The following is a 19,124-nucleotide window of genomic DNA, read 5'->3' as shown; positions in this document are numbered from 1 at the left end:
AATATGATATCTACACTAGACAATGAATTTGCTCATCGTTTTGCGGACTTCCAGAAACTTGCTGCTGGAATTGATTGATCTGCAGTGTGACTCTACCCTGAAAGAGAAATTCCAATCTGAAAGCATTGACAAATTTTATGATACACTGAATGAGTCCAAGTTTGCCAACCTGAGAAAGATGGCCATGAAACCACTTGTTCTGTTTGGGTCTATATACATTTGTGAGCAAACATTTACGACCATGAACATTAACAAGACAAGTCTGCGTTCCAATCTAACTGATGTTCATGTGCAGTCTTTACTGGGGATGTCTACATCTGACATGCAGCCAGCATTCAAGCAACTTGTTGACAACTTTGATCGACCGCAGCTGTCTCATTGACTTCAGCAGGTATTGAAGTACATTACGTTAACATCATTAAATAACTGTTTTCGGTCTCTATGCTTTAAAATTAAAGTTTACAAGTTTACATTAAACACGATTTATCCCTTGCATAGGTAGATAAATAAGCGATTAAGGTATTGATCCAGTAATCTGGCCCACCAAGGACTTCATTTCCCCATATTCGGCCCCGCCGACCAGAGAAGTTGCCCACCCCTGCTATACATGGTGGACCAACACTAACATCTTTAATCTCTAATTTATATCTAGGGTCTGAAAGAGGCAGGCCAATCAGTCTTAGGGTCCACCCACACTCAGGAAAAATAGTACTCTGCTCTAGGGAATTTAAAAATGTTGTAATTATAAGAAAGTGATCACTGCCGCATAGATCATTATGCACAGTTCAGTTGAAATCAAGAATTAATGCAGGACCGATGACTGACAAATCTACATCTCATGCTGTGCTGCTGTATGGCCAGCAAAGGGTGTTCAAACCATCGCTTTCCATTAACCATTAATCACTCCCAACACAAGAAGCAGGGTCCAAAGGGACTTTGGTTTAAGTTTGAAAGTTTTAAATGTTGCCGTATATAAAATTAATAATTTTATGATCAAAAATGACAAGTTTCTTACCTATCCCAAACATCCAAAGGATCATCACCCTGATACAGACGTAGCTGCTTTTCAAAGGCACTGCATAAAAAAGGCAATTTTCTGAATCAATCAGTAAAAGAAAAATGTCACATCAGTGATCTCATACAATACGTAATTAACATCTTGATATGCAGAAGTAACGGGATTGAAATTATTTGTACATGCTGCACTTCAGATTGACTGTTAGTTGTATGAGTAATAGGTGCCAGATGTAGGTGTCTCTTAAGAATGGTCTAGATCAGGGGTGGGGACAGTCCAGACTGCAAAATCTGGCTATGCCAAGGCAACCACAAGAAGGATTCAAAATTCAATAAATCTTGTTTTTTGACAGCAACATAAATTTATAAGTGAATTAAAATAACAAATAACATATGAAGTGAATTATAATAATAACAACAAATTAAAGGACAAGCAAGGAATTACAGGATAGACAGGACATATGAATACATGACAGGACTGACATGCATGCTTCAAATTACCTGCCTGTATCGCAGTGAGGACAATTATTGTTAGGCATGCTGGGAGTGCATATGTTACAACAGTGTAAACATACTGTGGCAAAACCGTGACTTGACCAAAGTATAACAGGTTAACTTTCAAGCTGATAATTTTGTATGACTTGTGAATGACATTATAAATATCCAAACAGCCATAGCAGAAAAACAAGTTTCCCACTTATTTTGTAACTGTCACTTGTTCTGCCCCTTTTCTAAGGTAACTTTTGTAACTGAACACACTTCCCAAGTTACAATTGCTCCCTAGGATTACTAAAGTTGGTCATTGGTCATGTGCAGTTGCCATCAGGTTACAAATATGTTCCTAAAACAAGGAAGCCTTTAAGGAGATATGAGTATAAGGTGAGAGGAGATTCTCTTGAAAAGGCTATGATAGAAATGGGAATATGCACTGTGAGGCAGCCAAGTTTCTCAAATTTAGCATAAAATTTAAGAGAGCATACTTTTAGTAACTTTGTGGCCTATCATTAGAATAATCTGAGATCTGAACTCGAACGTTTAGGTAGTTATTTTAATTAAAAATTACTACTATTTATATTGCTACTACTAATAATAAATAATGTTACTATCGCTAGTGAATAATTACAAATACTGGAAAATTTCTCCGGTAAATCACCAATGAACAGCGTTAACGTAAATAAAATAAATATGTATATGCTCTAAATAAAAATGGTCCAACCCTTAATTCTACGAATGTTATCATCTACTCACTCTCTACTTTGTTTGATATGGAGCGAGTCAGTAGGGGTATGCTGCAATGCACATGTCAATGAGGAAACTTGTCGCCCTTGTCGAAGAGGTTGAACATTTTCTTTACTAAGTTCCCACTCACTTGATCCATCCATTGCGGAGATATTAATATAAGCTGCAATTTATTTTTTTAAATGACGAAACATCTAAGCTTTGCCCGACTTAGCGTTGCTGAACACACACCACAGATATGTAACCACAGAGCGTCTGTAACGTTCACCAGTTTGAAAGGAGCGCTCTGAGCATGCGCACACGTGACTTAGGGTGGGAGCAAACCACTGCCGCTGTCGGTCCCGTGGGTTAGTGTCGCAGCTCTCAGTCGATTCAACAACCGAGTACAGAAGTTACTATTAGTATAATGACACATTCGTTGCTCGTTGTATGTAGACAAAAAGGAAACATATTGAGTCCATTCGGCCACAGCCATCAGTCGATTTGACAACCGAGTTCAGAAGTTACTTTTAGTATGACACATTCGTTGCTCGTTGTATGTAGACAAAAAGGAAACATCTTTATTCAAATCAGTCTCGTTATATGCGTCGGACAGCCGTCATTGCTATAAAACGAACCGTAAAGGCTGTTAGATTTGGCGCAATGGATACCTATGTATGAGCGAGGAAAAAACCCCAACACATTCCTTGCTTAGTTTAATCCTGCCCAATCAAGTATTCACACTTCACAGCTTTGCTCTGATCATTTTCAACAAGGGGATGCGACCGAGCAATACCACCTAGGTCCTAGGGTGTTTCCAGAAGGGTCCCACTAGTCCATCAGAGAGTATGAACGTCCAGTCCATTCTTTTTCTTGCTCACATCCACGCAATTTTTTACGTTTTTGAAGATTGTTGAAGTCTGCTATTGGATTTAAGGTTTTAATTCAATTCATAGCCTTCATTAATGCACAGGTAAACCAGACCAACCAATCATTAATAATGGCTTTTTCAAATGCCACAACTTTTTTTTTTAGCTTCTCCTATTTTTATAATTTGCATATTTTTTCAATTTATATTACTTTATAGTTCTATTACTATATCATCTGGAAATAAAATTTGTCAATATTTCCAAAAATGTCTCTCACCATGATAGATATTCTGGAGTGCAATTCGCTTGATATGAAACCGCAAAGCAAAGCCATGACCCGTCCATATCCGCCAGACTTGTGCATTCATGTTTGAGACAGCTGCATTCATTTGCACAGTAACATTCTGAAGTTGTACGGCCGAAACGACAGGACAACCTCAGTCTGTTGGTCCTGCATTCAGGTACACAGAATTGGTGTTGATGGGAGTTGGAAAAATTCTCCTGACAGGACACACATGTCATCACATAGGATTTCAAACACTTTCAGAAGTCTCTGCCTGTTTTAAAGAGTCTGAAGAAAAGTGTGGGCTGTCTCGGTGACTTTGGGAGCAGGTGGATACAACACGATGTAAGCTGCTCTTATTCTTCACTGATCAATTGTTGTAAAAAAAGATGAGAAGGACCGCACACTTTCTGTGTGGGATCTATAAAAGAGCTGAAGAAATCGCTGGAAGAAAGAGACCCATTTCCAGAGAAGAAACAAGCACTGTTCAGCCTTCTTTACAGAAGAATCCCAGTGAAGACTCCTATTGAAGATGGTTCCCAGAGTCTTACATTAAGTTCTAAGAAATTGTCATAGCACCGGGCAGTAAACTCATCCAAAGCTACACCTTGGGTATCTACTGGCCCACTGAGAGAGAGCAGTGCAGTGTCATCTGAGAATCTGACAAGTTGTTGACCCTCAAGGTTACTGCGACAACTGTTAATATACAGAATAAACAGAAGTGGAGATAACATGCAGCCTTCGAATGAGCTGTTGCACTTTGTGATGAAGTCAGGAAAAGTGCCATTGACAAGGACTGGGTGCTGCCTGTCAACCAAATAGTGAATGATCCATGACACTAGCTGATGGTCAAGGGAAAACTCGTTGAGAAGTCTTCCAGCTCAGATGTGAGGTTGGATGGTGTTGAAGGCTGATGAGAAGTCAGCAAATGACAGTCATGCATGGGCTTGTGGATTCTCTAGGTCAGACCTGGGCAAAGGCCGACCCGCGGGCCGGATCCGGCCTGCCTCCTGTCTCTGACCGGCCTACCCGCCCGCTGGCTGCCCACCAGTATATATACTATATTTACAGTATTGGATAAAACTGAGTTAACTATAGTAGTCCGGCCCTCTAAAACCATCCCAATTTCTCATGCGGCCCCTTGGGAAAATTAATTGCCCACCCCTGCTCAAGGTGTTTGACCGAAGTTTGGAGGATAAACAGTTTAGCATAATCAACACTTCATTTGGACTGGTATACAAATTACAAGGGGTCAAGACATTTGTTAGTAGCTTTTACAATCAGTGCTTTGATGATTGTCTCCAATACTTTCATGACCAACGATGTTAAGGCCACTGGTCTAAAGTCATTGAGATGCTGAGCTGAAGCTTTCTTCAGAACTGGGACAATGGTACATAATTTCCAAGTAGCAGGGATTGAGAGTGAATCCATAGAGCACTGAAATGAGTGTTGGAAAATGCCTCCAACTTGGTGCATGCAGAAACCTAATGTTCTGCCACAAATTCCACCTGAATCTGAAGCCTTGTGAATTTTTACTCACTGAAATAGGTCCACAACTTGTTTTTGAAGAATCTCAATCCTCTGGACAGAATGAAAAAAATGGAGCCCATCTTTATTTTCATGGAGATATTTTGAAATGAGCAAAGAAAGCATTAAGAGCATTAGGTAGGGCCATACTGTCAGCACCTCAGATGGAGATTTGGTTTTAGAGCCTTTAAGCTGATCTTCAACATTGGCTGTTCTCTAGTCCCTGCCAAGCTGCTCAGATGTTACCTGTACCAAACGGAGATTTTTTTTAGTCTTATATTTCACCCTGGTCTGATGGATCGCATTGCAGACCTCTCTATGTACCAGTTTCTTGTCATGTATAGAACTTGTGAACTACACAGATTTCTTTTTATTCTTTTAAGCTCTCGGTCACCCAAGGTTTGTTTGGGTAAAGAAAAGTTTACATGGAATGGTGAAATTTACATAGATGATATATGAGGAGATGGTGTTAACCTAATCATCGGGATTAGTACATGCATCTAAAAAGACATCCCAGTTGGTACAATCAAAACAGCCTTGTAACCTCGCAACAAAATCTGCAGTCATTCCATGGAAGGGGTCAAGTGTGGTCTGACCTTGGATAGTGGGACATGACACATTGGTTGTAGGTCGTAATGTCTAGCCTTCATAGCTGTTATGAGGTGAAACACAACCAACCAACCTTCATTTTTCCAAGCTGTACCAAACCTTGTGCCTTTGTTGGTTGATCTTACCCCAAATCCAGGCCAACGCCACAGAGCAATGCACTATAGGTATCTTTTTACCAAATGGCAAAGTTCTCCCATCATGATTTTTTTTTTAATGTGTCAGTGTTCTATGCTCCAGTAGATGTTCTCTCAAGTTAGACATTGCTTGGGCACTAGTAACATACTACTGTTTCTACCCTGTAGCTCATCAGAGGGGCATATGATCATTTTAGCCTGGACCTGGACTATCCAACATGTTTCCATTGTCTATCCCCGTCCCCTCTCTTTGAGCTTAGTGGTGCTTTTATCTTCTTTCTTCAGCCCCCAGCATATCTTCCCCTTTTTCTTAGGACTACCTTTGAAGCTTGGTCACAAAAACACATCTCTTTCAGACATACCTTACCTCAGCATCTAACTTACCTCAGTCCTGATTTTGTCTGTGTCCATGCAGTATCATGTGCAGCACCTATGATATTGCTTATCTTTAATAGTATTCTTTTCTGGGTTTACTTGTAGTTCATCTCCACATGAAGAAATGTACGTGCTTGATTAAATAAGTTATTAAATATGCTTGATTAAATTCTATTTTCAACTATTATTAAATTACCAGGAAAGCAGAAGAGAAAGAAGCTGGCCAGTTTTGTCAGCCAGGCAGAGAGAAGCTGGGTATGACCCCAAGGCACATGAAACTTGGCCCATGGTGAAGGGCTTGGCAAGATGTTTAGTTTGGAGGTTGGTGTGTGGAAAGTTCACTTTGACTAAAGAAAGTCAACAATAGGTGGGAGCAAGGAAGATAACCAACCTAATTTCAAAGGACAACAGTACAAAAGTCCTGATGTAAAATGTCAAAGCCCTTAAAATAGGTGGAATGTAAAAGGAAAGTTTTCTTCATGAGAAACAGGGTCCACAAGATAACAAGAGTTGTAACCCTATCTTGCAGAGCCAAGATGCATGGTACAGACCAAGGCAGTGCAGATAGTTAAGAAGCAAAGTGAAGCAGTGCTGACCTGGACGTATTCGTTGCCATGCCTACCTTCGATGAGAATCTTCAGAGTTGATTCTCTTCCATATCAGTCTTCAAAAAGTATGAAAGCATGCATGTTTGATTGTGTGCATGTCTGCTGCCAGTACATGATCGTCAGAGCAAAGGCACGGCACGGCACGCCCGAATCCAGCAACTTGTACTCGTCTAAAAGGAGCGTGGCCTGGCTTCGAGCTCATGTAACAGCAGTATCTTGGTATCCTCTTTGCTTCCACTGTCCAGTGTCAAGTTTGAAGCTGAAGCAGGGAGTTATTACTGTAGATGTGTTGATCGTAATGAGATTTATAATTTTGAAATAATGGTGCATATGTTTGGAAGCATTTAAAAGTATTTAGAAAATCAAGTGCCTCCATCTGTGAATGTGTATTATTCATACTTCCTTTTTACAAGTCAAGCAAACTTTCCACATCATTAAGCTGTTTTGGCATTTGTACAAAAAGTTCTAAAGTATCAAAATAAAACACAAACACTTAGCAACCTGATTTTTTTTTTTCTATTGCATTTAAACTGTCTTTACAATAACAAAGTCTTTACAAAACTATTACAGCAACAGTACTGTTTCAGTTCAAGATATAGTACTCCACATTCATCTACTCCAAGTGTCACATTCCCCTCCACTTTATTATGCAAAACTGTTTCACAGCTGACATCATTCACTTTATTTGTATAAAATCTGTACAGACTATATGCAGAAAAAATTAAATGTGCAAGAACTGAAAAAGGAGTAAATACTAATGAAAATATTTTAAACATTGCCACCAGGACTTCAAGGGGAAAGTGCATTGCTTATGTTGCACAAATTCTTATAACTGTTAAAAAAAGTTCTGTATTGAATCTGTGGCAATATTTTGATTTATAATCAGGATGTCATCCAGCAGAACAGCAACCCTGGCATTCCATTAATTTTAAAGAAATAGACACAGGATTTGTCTCTTGGTTTTTTCCTTGTATTTGTAAAGAGCAATGAGCCTGGCATTGACCGTAGTACCATGCTACAAAAACTGTTATCAGTGGTTAAAAAAAGGATTGAAAGCACTCCTAACCTCTTGGACTGATAGAGTAGATCACTAGAAAAGTGGAAGCAAGATATAAATACAAGGACATTTTTATGCATATTTTAAAAATTAATATTAGGCATACTGCAATGCAACGATTCAACCTGCAATTAGTCTACACCTGAATACTTGTGTTTATGTGTTATAATGGTACAGAAGTCAGCATTTTATACTGCATGTTTTGTAAACATGTAAATATACAAAATTTACTCACGCAAAAGTAGGGGTGGGTATGTCAACATTGCAAATCATACAGGAAAATTATGAAAAAAGTTAAAAAGGAACTATGATAGTTTATAGAATTGGTGGGGAGAGGCTATGTCAAATGTAGTCTGCCCTTAAATCTGTTTCAGTATACTCACAAAAAAATGCATCACTATACCATCAAAGTCAGCATTTCTCTGCAAAGGAGACCTCCAATAAGGCAATCAGCTACAGGATCCAGGGACTAGCTTCATCATTTTATTACCAAGTGTGCGCTAGAAGTAGACAAGTTTGGATGGAGGAGGGGATCAACAGGTTTTCTCATTCAATAAATATGTAGTACTTTAATATGAATACACTGCAGATAATTTTCTGTGGAGGCAATTTAATGGAAAATGGACTTTTGTCATGCAATGGGAGCCAGAAGATTATCGAAACTCGTAGACAGGTATGCTTCGATCAGGAACATGAGTCAAGTTGAGGGACTGGTACCTGCCACAATCAAATATAGCACATAAGGATGTAAACAGACTATGATTAGCTTTACAAATAGTTAAACTTATACGTCAATCACTTGACAATTGAATTTATAATAATAATAAACATGTAATTCAAACAGTTCATGAAGGAGCATGCACTCACAACTTGAGACTTGGATGTCTTGTGAATAATGTAAGGATGAAACGACAGTACTGACAGATAATAAAAGACAAGAATAGACAATATAAACAGCAAGGACTGAAAGCAAGTTGCATGAATCTGCAGAGTGAGATGAGTAGGTGAACTAATCAACAGACAAGATAAAATAGAAAAAAAGGGTTATAAGGGTTAGCATTGTGTGCACTATTGTAATAGTGCTCATGGAAGTGATATGTTTTTAGTGCACATTTTAAGGATTTGATGGTGGGTGGGTGGCAGATATAAAAGAAGAGAGAGTTCCACTGTTTTACTGTCCAGTGACTAAAAATTCTATGACTGTGTGGTGGTGTTCGGGTGATAGGGATAGTTAGCATATGGTCGTCAGATGAAGAAATGAGTTGTCTAGCTGTTGTGTAGGGGAAGAAAAGTTTAGAGAGGCAATCAGAGCAGGAGCCTACAAAGAAATTAGAACACAGCACAGATAGTCTGTACTCTCCGCCATCTAATTAGTGCACTTTCCTGATAGCATTCTTCTAGGTGTTCTTGGATGCCATAGTTTTAACACTGGGAGTTCCTCCTGCTCCTCACTCACCAAGGAAATCAATAAGGGTATGCGGCCCAGTGCTACCACAAGCATATGTGGCCAAGTGCCACAAGCACATGTAGCCCAGCACTACCACAAGGATATTTCCAGAAGTGCTGCATCAGAGCTTCAGGAGGAATATACCATGACCTAAGATAGACCACAGCTGACACTGGTATTTGCCACAACCTCCAGTCTAAAAGTCTGGGCCAAACAAATGTGCTATGATGGGCTGCAAATCATCAAGAACATCAGCTTCCAAAATCCCATCCTCCTTAGACACGTGTCATCTTGCATGGCAAATGCACAGGGCTTACCAAAGGAGAAGGCATTATAGAATTAGTTGGAGTTTTACGCCATGTCAGCAAAGGATGACAAGTGAAAGACTGATAGAAACAAACAGACAACTATAGCAGGACAAAACATGAAAGGATGTGGAGAGTTGATCAGAAAAGAATATAGATCAAAGGGTTAATTAGCAAAACAAATATATATATATACACAGGTAGTCCTCGACTTACGACGTTGATCCGTTCTTACGTGGCATCGTAAACCGAATTTCGACGTAAGTCGGATCATACGTTCATGCAGTACTGTACCATAATAACAGTACAGTACTGCAAACACTTAGCCTATCCAAACACCTATCCTAACACAGTACCCTACATAATTACCAATAAACATAATTACAGCAAAATATTGTGCAGTACAGTATGCTTTGTTATCACTGTCGCTTTCATAGGAGCAGATCCTGTCACATGTTCAAGGATGCGATCTTTATCCTTGATAATTGTAGCGACAGTCGAACGACTAAGTCCTAATGACCTGCCAATTTCTGTTGCTGTTTCCCTCTTCTCAGATTGCCTTATGACTTCCGCCGCACGTGGAATGAGGCGCACGTACAGTTTGACTTACGACGCTAAGTCTCGTAAGTCGGAATGAGCGTCGTATAAAGCGTCGTAACCACGAAATGATGTAACTCAAGACCGTCGTAACCTGAGGACTACCTGTATAGGGGCAGGGCTTCTGTTTACGCAAAAAATTGCGTACAGTACGCACTAAAAGTTCGGAGGACCCCTTCAATTTTCGTCAATGGGGTCCCCTTCAAATTTGGGCGAAGAACAGGGACCCCTTCAAAATCTGAAGAAGGGGTCCCTGGGACCCCAAAGAATTTAGCCTTAGCAGAAGCCCTGTAGGGGTAATCATTACCATTCAGAACTCCTGTGGTAGTAGTAGCCTTCAATGGAAGCTGTGGATTTTTGGAAGCATATATAGTAGAAACCTGCAAAAGATGCTCCACTGATGTCTTTGATGGTGTGGTCAGGCACCAAAAAATGCTCCTGCAAAATAGTCCTACTCTGAAGTTTCAAATTTGTGTGCACCTACACTAGTACATGTTTACTTCCTGGCTGTATGTCTTAAAAAGAGATATGAAGCAAGGTTCTCTCTCTCAAAACTTTATTTTTATTTTAAATAAATAATTAAATATTTATTATTTATCATGTCCATGGTTTTCAGTCAATTACCAAACTTAGAAATAGGTATTTTCTGAGTGACCTGCTTCTGGACAGATTTTTTGTCTCAGCAAATCTCACACAAGACTGTTCTTTTCCATCTAGTGAGCATTCAGTAAGCACAAATAATGTGTAATAATAAAAAGTAAAGAAGTCAAAAGAGCCAAAGTTTAAAATCAAACAATTTAATCAGTACTTACAACTTTGTGAGAAATGAATGTAATCAACTGCAGGATATGTGTCCAAAATTTAACTAAGGCTTCTACTAAATCTAGATTTCTTTTGAACAGTAAACTAAGCACATAAAGAAAACAAGAAAGTTACACTATTTCAAAAAAAAGCTTCATGTTGGTGATGTAAAGAAAGACAGCATTCAAACCTGATATATGAAAATATCTTTTAGATCAACCTACCTTCCATCTCATGAAGACATAGTCTGTATCATTGAGCTCATCATAGTCAAAGCTGTCTGAATTGAAGGTTTTGGCAAACTGATAAAATGAGAGAAACTTGCCCTGCAAATGACCAGTTTTATACTTAAATAAACATTAAGATCATTTAGAATTGAGATAAACTCAAACTAAAAGCACCATCAATGATGGTCAAACATTTTCTTTTTAGGTAAGTAAAAAATGTACAGTGTCTATGGCACCAAAGAGAGAAAGCCTGACAGGTTTATGGAGCAGCCAAAAGCAATCCCCTATAAGCCAAGCCAAGCACTTCAAGGCTCCATAGTCTGCTGTGGTCAGACACAGGACGGACAGTACACTGCCTGGGGCTGTCATACACTGGACATTGTTATACGTTTCATGGGCCATCATACAAAGTAAGGTGCCTGTGCAGCAGTAGTATTTGTTTTCTTGTCTATTATTAGAGAGCATACTTGCCAATAAAGGTATTCAGCCAGTTTCCATGGCTTAACAAAACCGACCAACTTTTTATATGTGTCCAACCTCACAAGTACAAACTGTCCATGCTATATCTCAATTTCTTCGCAGGCTTCTGCCCTATTTCTCTGAACTTCTCTTCCTTGACATCCCAGCCAGAAAACTATGCTCTTCGTCTGATGACCATCTCCTACCTATATCTGTCACCAGAACACCATATGGTCAACTATAGCAGGGGATACATATACGGTGTGACAGATAGATACCATGCTAGTACACAGAACTGGTTTTATCCAAATAGTCTAATGTAACTAACAGTGAAACCTATCAGCCCACTCTTGTGGATATCCTTAAATATGCTCGAGAAGAAGAAATCCATCTTCACTTATTTGTTCACCAAATCACATCAAGGAGGACGAAACCAACACCACCTTTGCATCATCAGTCAGGAATCTGGGATTCATTGTCACTGCAGACATGACTCTTGATAAACAAGTTACAGCAATCTGTCAGTCTGTCTATTATGATAAACAAGTTACAGCTGTCAGTCTACCTATTATGAGTTATGTAAGATCAGTGCCATCCATCACACTCTCGCTACCAACAGTCTTGTCTGTGCTTTTGTTTTTTCTCAGCTTTATTGCTGGAACTCATTGTTTGGCAGCTACCCTGCATACCTTCTTCACAAACTCCCAGAAAGTTCGTAACTCCACTGCATGTCTAGTGCTTAGAGCTAGTAACGGGACCATGTCACTCCTCTGCACTGGCTACCCATCCGTTCTCACATTCAGTACTAACTGTCTGTGCTGTTTTAATTTCTTTGCTGACTCCTGCCCTATTTCTTTGAACGTTCTTGCCAGACAACTTTGCTCATTGTCTGATGACCGTCTCCTAACTATTCCTATCACCAGAGCAACACCATATGGTCACCAGGTTTTTAGTTTCTGTGCAGTGAAACAATGAAACACTCTCCCTTTCCATATCCTCCACCTACCCACCACTGAATCCTTAAAATATGAGCTGAAAACGCACCTCTTCCTTAAACATTACTCCTAACACAGTCCTTACAATGAAAGTGCTTTTTCACCCCCCTTTTCCACTTATTTCCCTGTCTTCCTCAGCAGAATCACGATACTCTCTGTTCTTGTTACTTGGTTCCTCTTTGGCAAGGGGCGGCCCATATTAGTCCGACCCTCTAAAACTATCCAAATTTCTCATGCGGCCCCTTGGAAAAATTAATTGCCCACCCCTGCTCTTTGGGCTTTCTATTTGTCTTTTATTAGTCATTACCACTGCTGTTTATCCTTACGTCCTTTGCATGCTATCCATGTCTTGTTTTTGTCTCAAGTGCCAAGAGCAAACTCCTTACGAGTGTATGCGCTAAACAAATCTTGCATTTATTATTATTTTATTTTATTTCTGGGTCCATTCAACCCAGGTCACTGGTACATATAAATGTAGCGATATGGTTTAAGTCATAGGAATTCAATGAACAAGCAGTCTCATTCAAAATATATATTCCTCTTCTTCTGATTCTTTTTCACCCCCAGTGGAGCACAGGACCACAAGGCGTCCCTTTCCAGTTGGGACCATGTCATAAGGTGACCAGACGTCCCGCATTAGGCGGGACAGTCCCACTTTTGACCTCGTGTCCCGCCTGCTCATCGGGCAGGACGCCCAATGTCCCACTTTCTGGCTTTCTGGCAAGTCCATCAAATGTCCCGGTTGTCTTTAAAAATCACTTTTTTCGGCGTTCTTTGACAGTGACGACACCATCATCGGCACGTGTCCCGCTTTCGCCCCCGAAACGTCTGGTCACCTTACCATGTCATGACAGCTGCCTCCACCTCACTGTTGACCAATCTCCTCCATGTCTGTCTGGGTCTCCTAACCTTGTGTCGTCCCTGTGGGTTCCAGCCCAGCACTTGTCTCATTAAATTGTTGGCCGGCTTTCGCAAGGTGTGACCAATCCAGCCTCACTTCCCCTTCTTGATGTCTTGGCTGGAAGGTTTTTGGTTGGTTCTCACCCACAGGTTTGTACTGGAGATCTTCTCAGGCCATCTGATGTTGAGGGGTGACTTTGCGTTTGCATTGAAGATACAGATCTTGGTGTGTAGAGATAAAGCCTTGGAGTTCCAGATAGGTCGCAGAATGTGGAATGCCAAAATATATATACTTTATGTGATTTTTGCAGATCAAATGGTTGACCAGATAGTCTATTTTGATGTCCTTAATTTTTTAAGACGTGACCTCTGCGCAACGCAAAAATAAAAAGTCATAACAAAGAACAAACTGTCAATAATAAGTCATGGGGGGGGGGGAGGGAGTCTTTGCAGAGATATTTGTTTAGAAAATGTCCATGAAAATTTTTTGGGTCGTAGCTAAGAGGGGATCTTAATTAGGAAGTCTTAATTTGGAGATTTTATTGCATAAACACATCTTATGACCAAGATTTTCTAAGGCAGTCCCTAGGGAATACTCCATGAAAGAAACAGAAACAAGCTAAACACTCAAGACCTGACTGGCCTAACCCACCTCCCAGGAAAACTCAGGACAATGAGATACGTTCACTTTTATGGCTTGCAAGAAAAAACGGGTAATATGGAAACTCTGCTAACACCATGCACGGACATCAGCAGACCTCATTACTGTTCTCTGAAGTACTTATGTAAATAGAAACATATATATATATACACACACATATATACACTAATGTACAGGTATACAATAACAAAAACTATGTGTGTACATGCATGAATGTGTATGCATGCACACACACACACAAAATGTGTTTGCACAATGAATAAAAACTGGTGTACCCAATGCTTTCTATCAACATCTTCATCAGCATCCCACTTGCGAGTCAGAAATGGATGTTTCTTGCTGATAATCTCCCCATCAAAAAATGTGGTGAGAGTTGGGTATTCTTCTGTAAGACCCTTGATGCGCAAGTAGCCACACAGATAGGCATTTTCATAGTCCACATGCTGTAACAGAAACAACAATACAAAGAGCAATGTACAATCAACAGCTCTAAATGACTCATGACTAACTTTACTAATCCCAAAGGGCAATTATAACTTGGGATGTGTGCTCAATTAAGAAAATTATGAAAAAAAGAAAAGAAACCCAGAACACATGCTAGTTATGAAATAGGCTCTGTGCATTGTGGTATGGATAGAATAATAGCACATTCAGTCAGGGCTGATAATGCTGCAGCCCCTCATAATCAGATTTTCTTTAGGGAGGAGTATCTGCAGCATTTTACACAAAAATTAATTATCGTGACTGTGTGCAGACATTTACTAGCAGCACTAAAAATGTTTTGATGATATCATGATTAATTGTACATTCAGAGCAATTACAGATCACAGTTAGGAGTTGTAAGTATATAAATGCAGGTAAGCATAAAGTTACAGGTTTAAAAACAATTTTCTTTATACATATTGGTATTTAATAAAAGTTCTTTTAAAACTGTGATTCAACAAGAAAAATATCTTAATGCTTCATTTGGCAGAACCTTGTCTTTTGGTACAATGGATTCAGAACTCTACTTATTCTGAAAACAAATGATTCATTGGAACCTTCATGTATCATGTTCTAACATTAAATTTAAAAAGTTGATATATTTATCTTAATCTTGTATGGCACTGATTCTTAAAATAGCAGTCTATTATTAATAAAATCAAGACAGCCGATATCGATGAAAAATAAATGCTTGGAGTACATCTCATAGTTTTAATTTGATTTTAAAGGGAAAATGTATACTGTACTGATATAAATATTACTGCATACTCAATGTGCACAATGTGCTAATTTCTTAACAAAGTATTTGAACCTTACGACTGACAAAATGTAAACTCTGGTGTTTTAGTGTAATGAGATAAATTACACACACATTTCATTAATTTTCAAAAGCCCCCCTGGAAAATCTAGGATTTCTCCCATATACTTTCAATTACAAAAACCAATGCCATTATCAGCACAGATAAAGGCCGTGAGTAAGATTCTGGGAGGTTTGCAGACCAAAGTTTAGTTTCTACAACATACAAGGCTAATTGCCCAAGACATTAAATATAAAAGATCTAAGTAACCAATAAGGTTAAACATTAATTACATAATAACAATACAGATGATACATAGTTCTCACCTCAGCCTAAACTTGATGGTATATATTAGTATGTAGGTATATGTGTATTTAAAGTCATGTTCAAAATAAAATATATGCAGAATACATCCAGTTTCTTTGCAACTGCCTGCATGCAAAAATAATCAGATGCTTTATGTTATATATTATGTAGTCACAGATATTGGTATTAGATATTAGATGGGACAAAGGGGTGTACCCAGCACTGCAGGGGTAATTTGTCCCATGCATTCCCATGTGTGATTTTATTGTTCAGTTTAAATTGATCACTTTATTGAAGAATGCTCCTTCAGTAACTGACATGCACAGCATCTGTGGAACTAAATAGTGAAAGGTTTGTACTCTTGCCCTTGCTGTACTATGTCCCTTTACAAATAACAATAATAATGAAGATTTATATAGCATGTTTCCAAAAAACTTTTGCTCAGAGCATTTTTGATCACCAGCTCAAATTTAAATACCGAACACATTGTTAAACGTGGCAAGCAAAGAATGCACCTTCTGCATAAGCTAAGTAGTTTTTCAGTTAGTCAAGAAATCTTGGGCCTTTCTCCCAATTGTTTATTGAGGTCTTTTATCTTTTTCATTTGTATGCTGGTTTCACAATCTCTCTGTCCATGACAGGAATAGTCTGAACAGTATTGTTCACATCTGTTCTAAGATAATTGGAATCAAACAGAGGGATTTAGCTTCTTTCTGTGACCAACAAATAGTAAGGAAAGCTTCATGCATTTTATCAATGCCTGAACATGTACTATTGAGAGAATTTGTATTATTAAGCTCAGTTAAACATTATGCCATGCCTATACGTAAAAGCAATAGGCACCTGCAATCATTTGTGCCATCGGCAGTCCATTTGCTCAGCCTCAGATGAATGTCAGTGGTGTGTGTGTGTGATGTTGTAGGTGCACACATGAATATCCTTGATGTATGTTGTTTATTTGGTTTATATACACACGATTGTTACTAGCCCATAACTTTTTTCTTTTCATTTGCTCATATTTTCACTATTGACATCTTTAAATAATGCACCTTGCAACGAACTTTATTTCTAACTTTTACTTTTGTGACTAGAGCACCTTCCCATGTATTAATTGCCAACTTGGTCCATTAAAGTTGGTCATTGTCATTTACACAAATCATATATAGACTAGATCATAAAGAATCATGCACCCATATTTGCATATAACAGACATACTCCTACTACAGATGCTACACATACACAAACTAAATATAGACACGTCATGCATGCTGAGGGTCAGGACAAGGTCACAGGGAAGTTGTTCTGAAAAGTGGTGTCTTAAGTTTGGACTTAAAGGTGGTAAGAGAATCAGAGTGTCGAAAGTTGAAGGGTAATCCATTTCAAGCTGATGGAGTTTGGTAAGAAAAAGACCTCTGTCATACACCTTTGTCTTAGTGGGACTTGCAGAAGATTGGTGTCAGATGAGCGAAGAGGTCGAGCAGGCATATAGATGGGAGTTCGGAGAGATACCGAAGACTGGTGCCAGAAACAGCAGAGTGAAAGTGGAAAGTTTGTAGGCTCCTAAATTGTTGACACCTCATGTTCCACAATAGGGACATGCAATTTTGAGTAAAAAGGGTGGATAAAATTATGTAACCACAGGATTAATTACCTTTTCCAGTCACATCGACAAATGTTTCATCTGAATGTGTGATTACATATTTTAAGTTATCATGTGAACCAGAATGTCTAATCTGATCAAGACTGGCATCTCATAATAAGAAACAGTACAGAGACTTCTCTTAGGCCATGATCTTTGACTAGTCTTATGGACGAGCTGAACTTTGAACTGTCAACTAAAGATTATTAACACAAAGACATTGTGCTCATTTGAAGAAGATACCATGGTGTTGGGTGTAATAAAGGAAATGCCAAATAAGGAGAAAGCGGTGAGCATTGCATTACCAAATTTCTTATATGCTTGTCCCAAAAAATTTTCCGAAAGCTAGTTCACTATTTTGTTGAAAAAAATTTAGTAAAGATAAAGTAGAATTTGCCTTGACTCAAAATAGTCTGACCTACTTTCACTGACATTTCAGTTTTGTTGAATGTGTACCTCTAGAATAATAAACTCCCACAATTAAAGTAATATTGCATAAAATAAAGCAGTACTTGCAAATGAATTGTAGGATAAAGTGATGCCATAAAGGTGACTTATTATTTTTAATAATAACTAGCTATCAAAGGCAGGAAAAAAACAAATTCAGATTATTTGAGACAGCAGGGTTTAGTAAGTTGTTGCACTTGGACAGCAAATGGTCTACACACTATAACTGAAGTGTCCTTTTTGGTTTTATGATTGTACATATGTTGTGTGTATATATATGTACTGTGTATAACCTGCATGTTGTCCATCACAAATACTTGGAGATAAAACTACAGAACTTTATCCTGCATGTGTGCCTGTGTTTACTAGTATATGCCTTAATAACTATAAGTATACTTTATAAATCCACTTTAATTATTGTGTTATGGTGCTGGCCGATTAAATCTGCTGGTGTTCTTTTATAACCCACATATGATTTTGTCAACTGGGATTCTGTGTGTGCGTGCTTGTGCATGCACAAATGAGGCTTAATGTGTGTATGTACTTGCAAAACTGGATGTAGTGCTGGAATGACCATGCCTCTGGAGATGACAAGATACTAAACAGCCAAACAACTGAAGACTTCTGTCACCATGTGACGACATTTTAGCTTCATGCTGACGTTTCATCTGAAGCGACAATGAGCGTTAGCTTTAGATAACACATCCTACCCTAAACAATGTATTCGATCTCACGCTGATATTTATGCCCTCCTCCTTAAAAAAAATACTAGACATCCGAGTTATTGGTTTGCACTCAGTGCTTTCAGTTAACTATTAACCTAACAGCGCAAACTGTGCAGATTCTGACTTTGGTCTTTGATCTGTGAACGCTGCACCCATACACTTTCTTATTGTAAAAATAAACTTTCTTTGGTGAACCAAGATGTATGATACTGCTCTATCTTAATTTAAACTGATGTGTATACATGTTTCTTCTAAATACTAATAACACGGGGGCGGGGGGAGGCAAGGTGTTTATTTCATTTTGCTTGTGATTTATTATTGTTGTTGATATAAAAGCTAACATATTTGATATCAACACTAACAGACCTTTACCTGTAACACGACCTCTACATCGTAACAGTTTCCTTTACTCTTTTGGTGACCGCTGAATCTGGAACCATTGTAAAGTAACGTCGTAGCGACTCCTGGCAACTTTGAGTTGGCGGGAGGAGGAGGATCAAGTTTGTTTAATCCAGGCATGGCTGTGACATGACTTTTTGCTACATTAAACGTTGACCCAAGTCTTCGTGGCTTTGGGCACTCAAACTGCCGTCACCTCAAGTTACACGCCTTGTGATTGGCTGAGGCTGACTTCCGGCTGT

At 38.8% G+C, this 19,124-nt stretch overlaps 2 protein-coding genes across 3 annotated transcripts in view; both read right to left on the bottom strand.

The window, feature by feature from the left end:
- LOC112560179 (mitotic checkpoint serine/threonine-protein kinase BUB1-like) overlaps positions 1-2,552 on the bottom strand; it is a 41,049-nt gene extending 38,497 nt beyond the window's left edge. Inside the window, exons 1-2 of the mRNA XM_025231817.1 lie at positions 2,263-2,552; positions 1,016-1,075 (exon numbers count right to left, since the gene is read on the bottom strand). Coding sequence (XP_025087602.1) covers positions 1,016-1,075; positions 2,263-2,396 — 194 coding nt within the window. The 5' untranslated portion in view covers positions 2,397-2,552. The remainder of the gene's footprint in view (positions 1-1,015; positions 1,076-2,262) is intronic.
- Positions 2,553-7,135: 4,583 nt separating this feature from the next.
- On the bottom strand, positions 7,136-19,107 carry LOC112562711 (glucose-induced degradation protein 4 homolog). Of its 2 annotated transcripts, none has more exons than XM_025236140.1 (5): positions 18,850-19,107; positions 14,362-14,529; positions 11,069-11,170; positions 10,351-10,481; positions 7,136-8,411 (listed from the first exon to the last, which is right to left on the bottom strand). In XM_025236140.1, the coding sequence occupies exons 1-5, from the start codon at positions 19,000-19,002 to the stop codon at positions 8,348-8,350; spliced, it is 618 nt and encodes a 205-aa protein (XP_025091925.1). In that variant the 5' UTR covers positions 19,003-19,107; the 3' UTR covers positions 7,136-8,347. The 2 variants fall into 2 exon arrangements, with proteins under 2 accessions (XP_025091925.1, XP_025091934.1); XM_025236149.1 differs by having other exon boundaries at positions 18,856-19,106.
- Between the last annotated feature and the right edge of the window lie 17 nt (positions 19,108-19,124).

Source organism: Pomacea canaliculata, linkage group LG1 (assembly GCF_003073045.1).
Source record: "Pomacea canaliculata isolate SZHN2017 linkage group LG1, ASM307304v1, whole genome shotgun sequence".
Lineage (NCBI taxonomy): Eukaryota > Metazoa > Mollusca > Gastropoda > Architaenioglossa > Ampullariidae > Pomacea > Pomacea canaliculata.
Note: the sequence above shows the minus strand (reverse complement) of the source record. Positions and strands in the feature narration are given on the sequence as shown.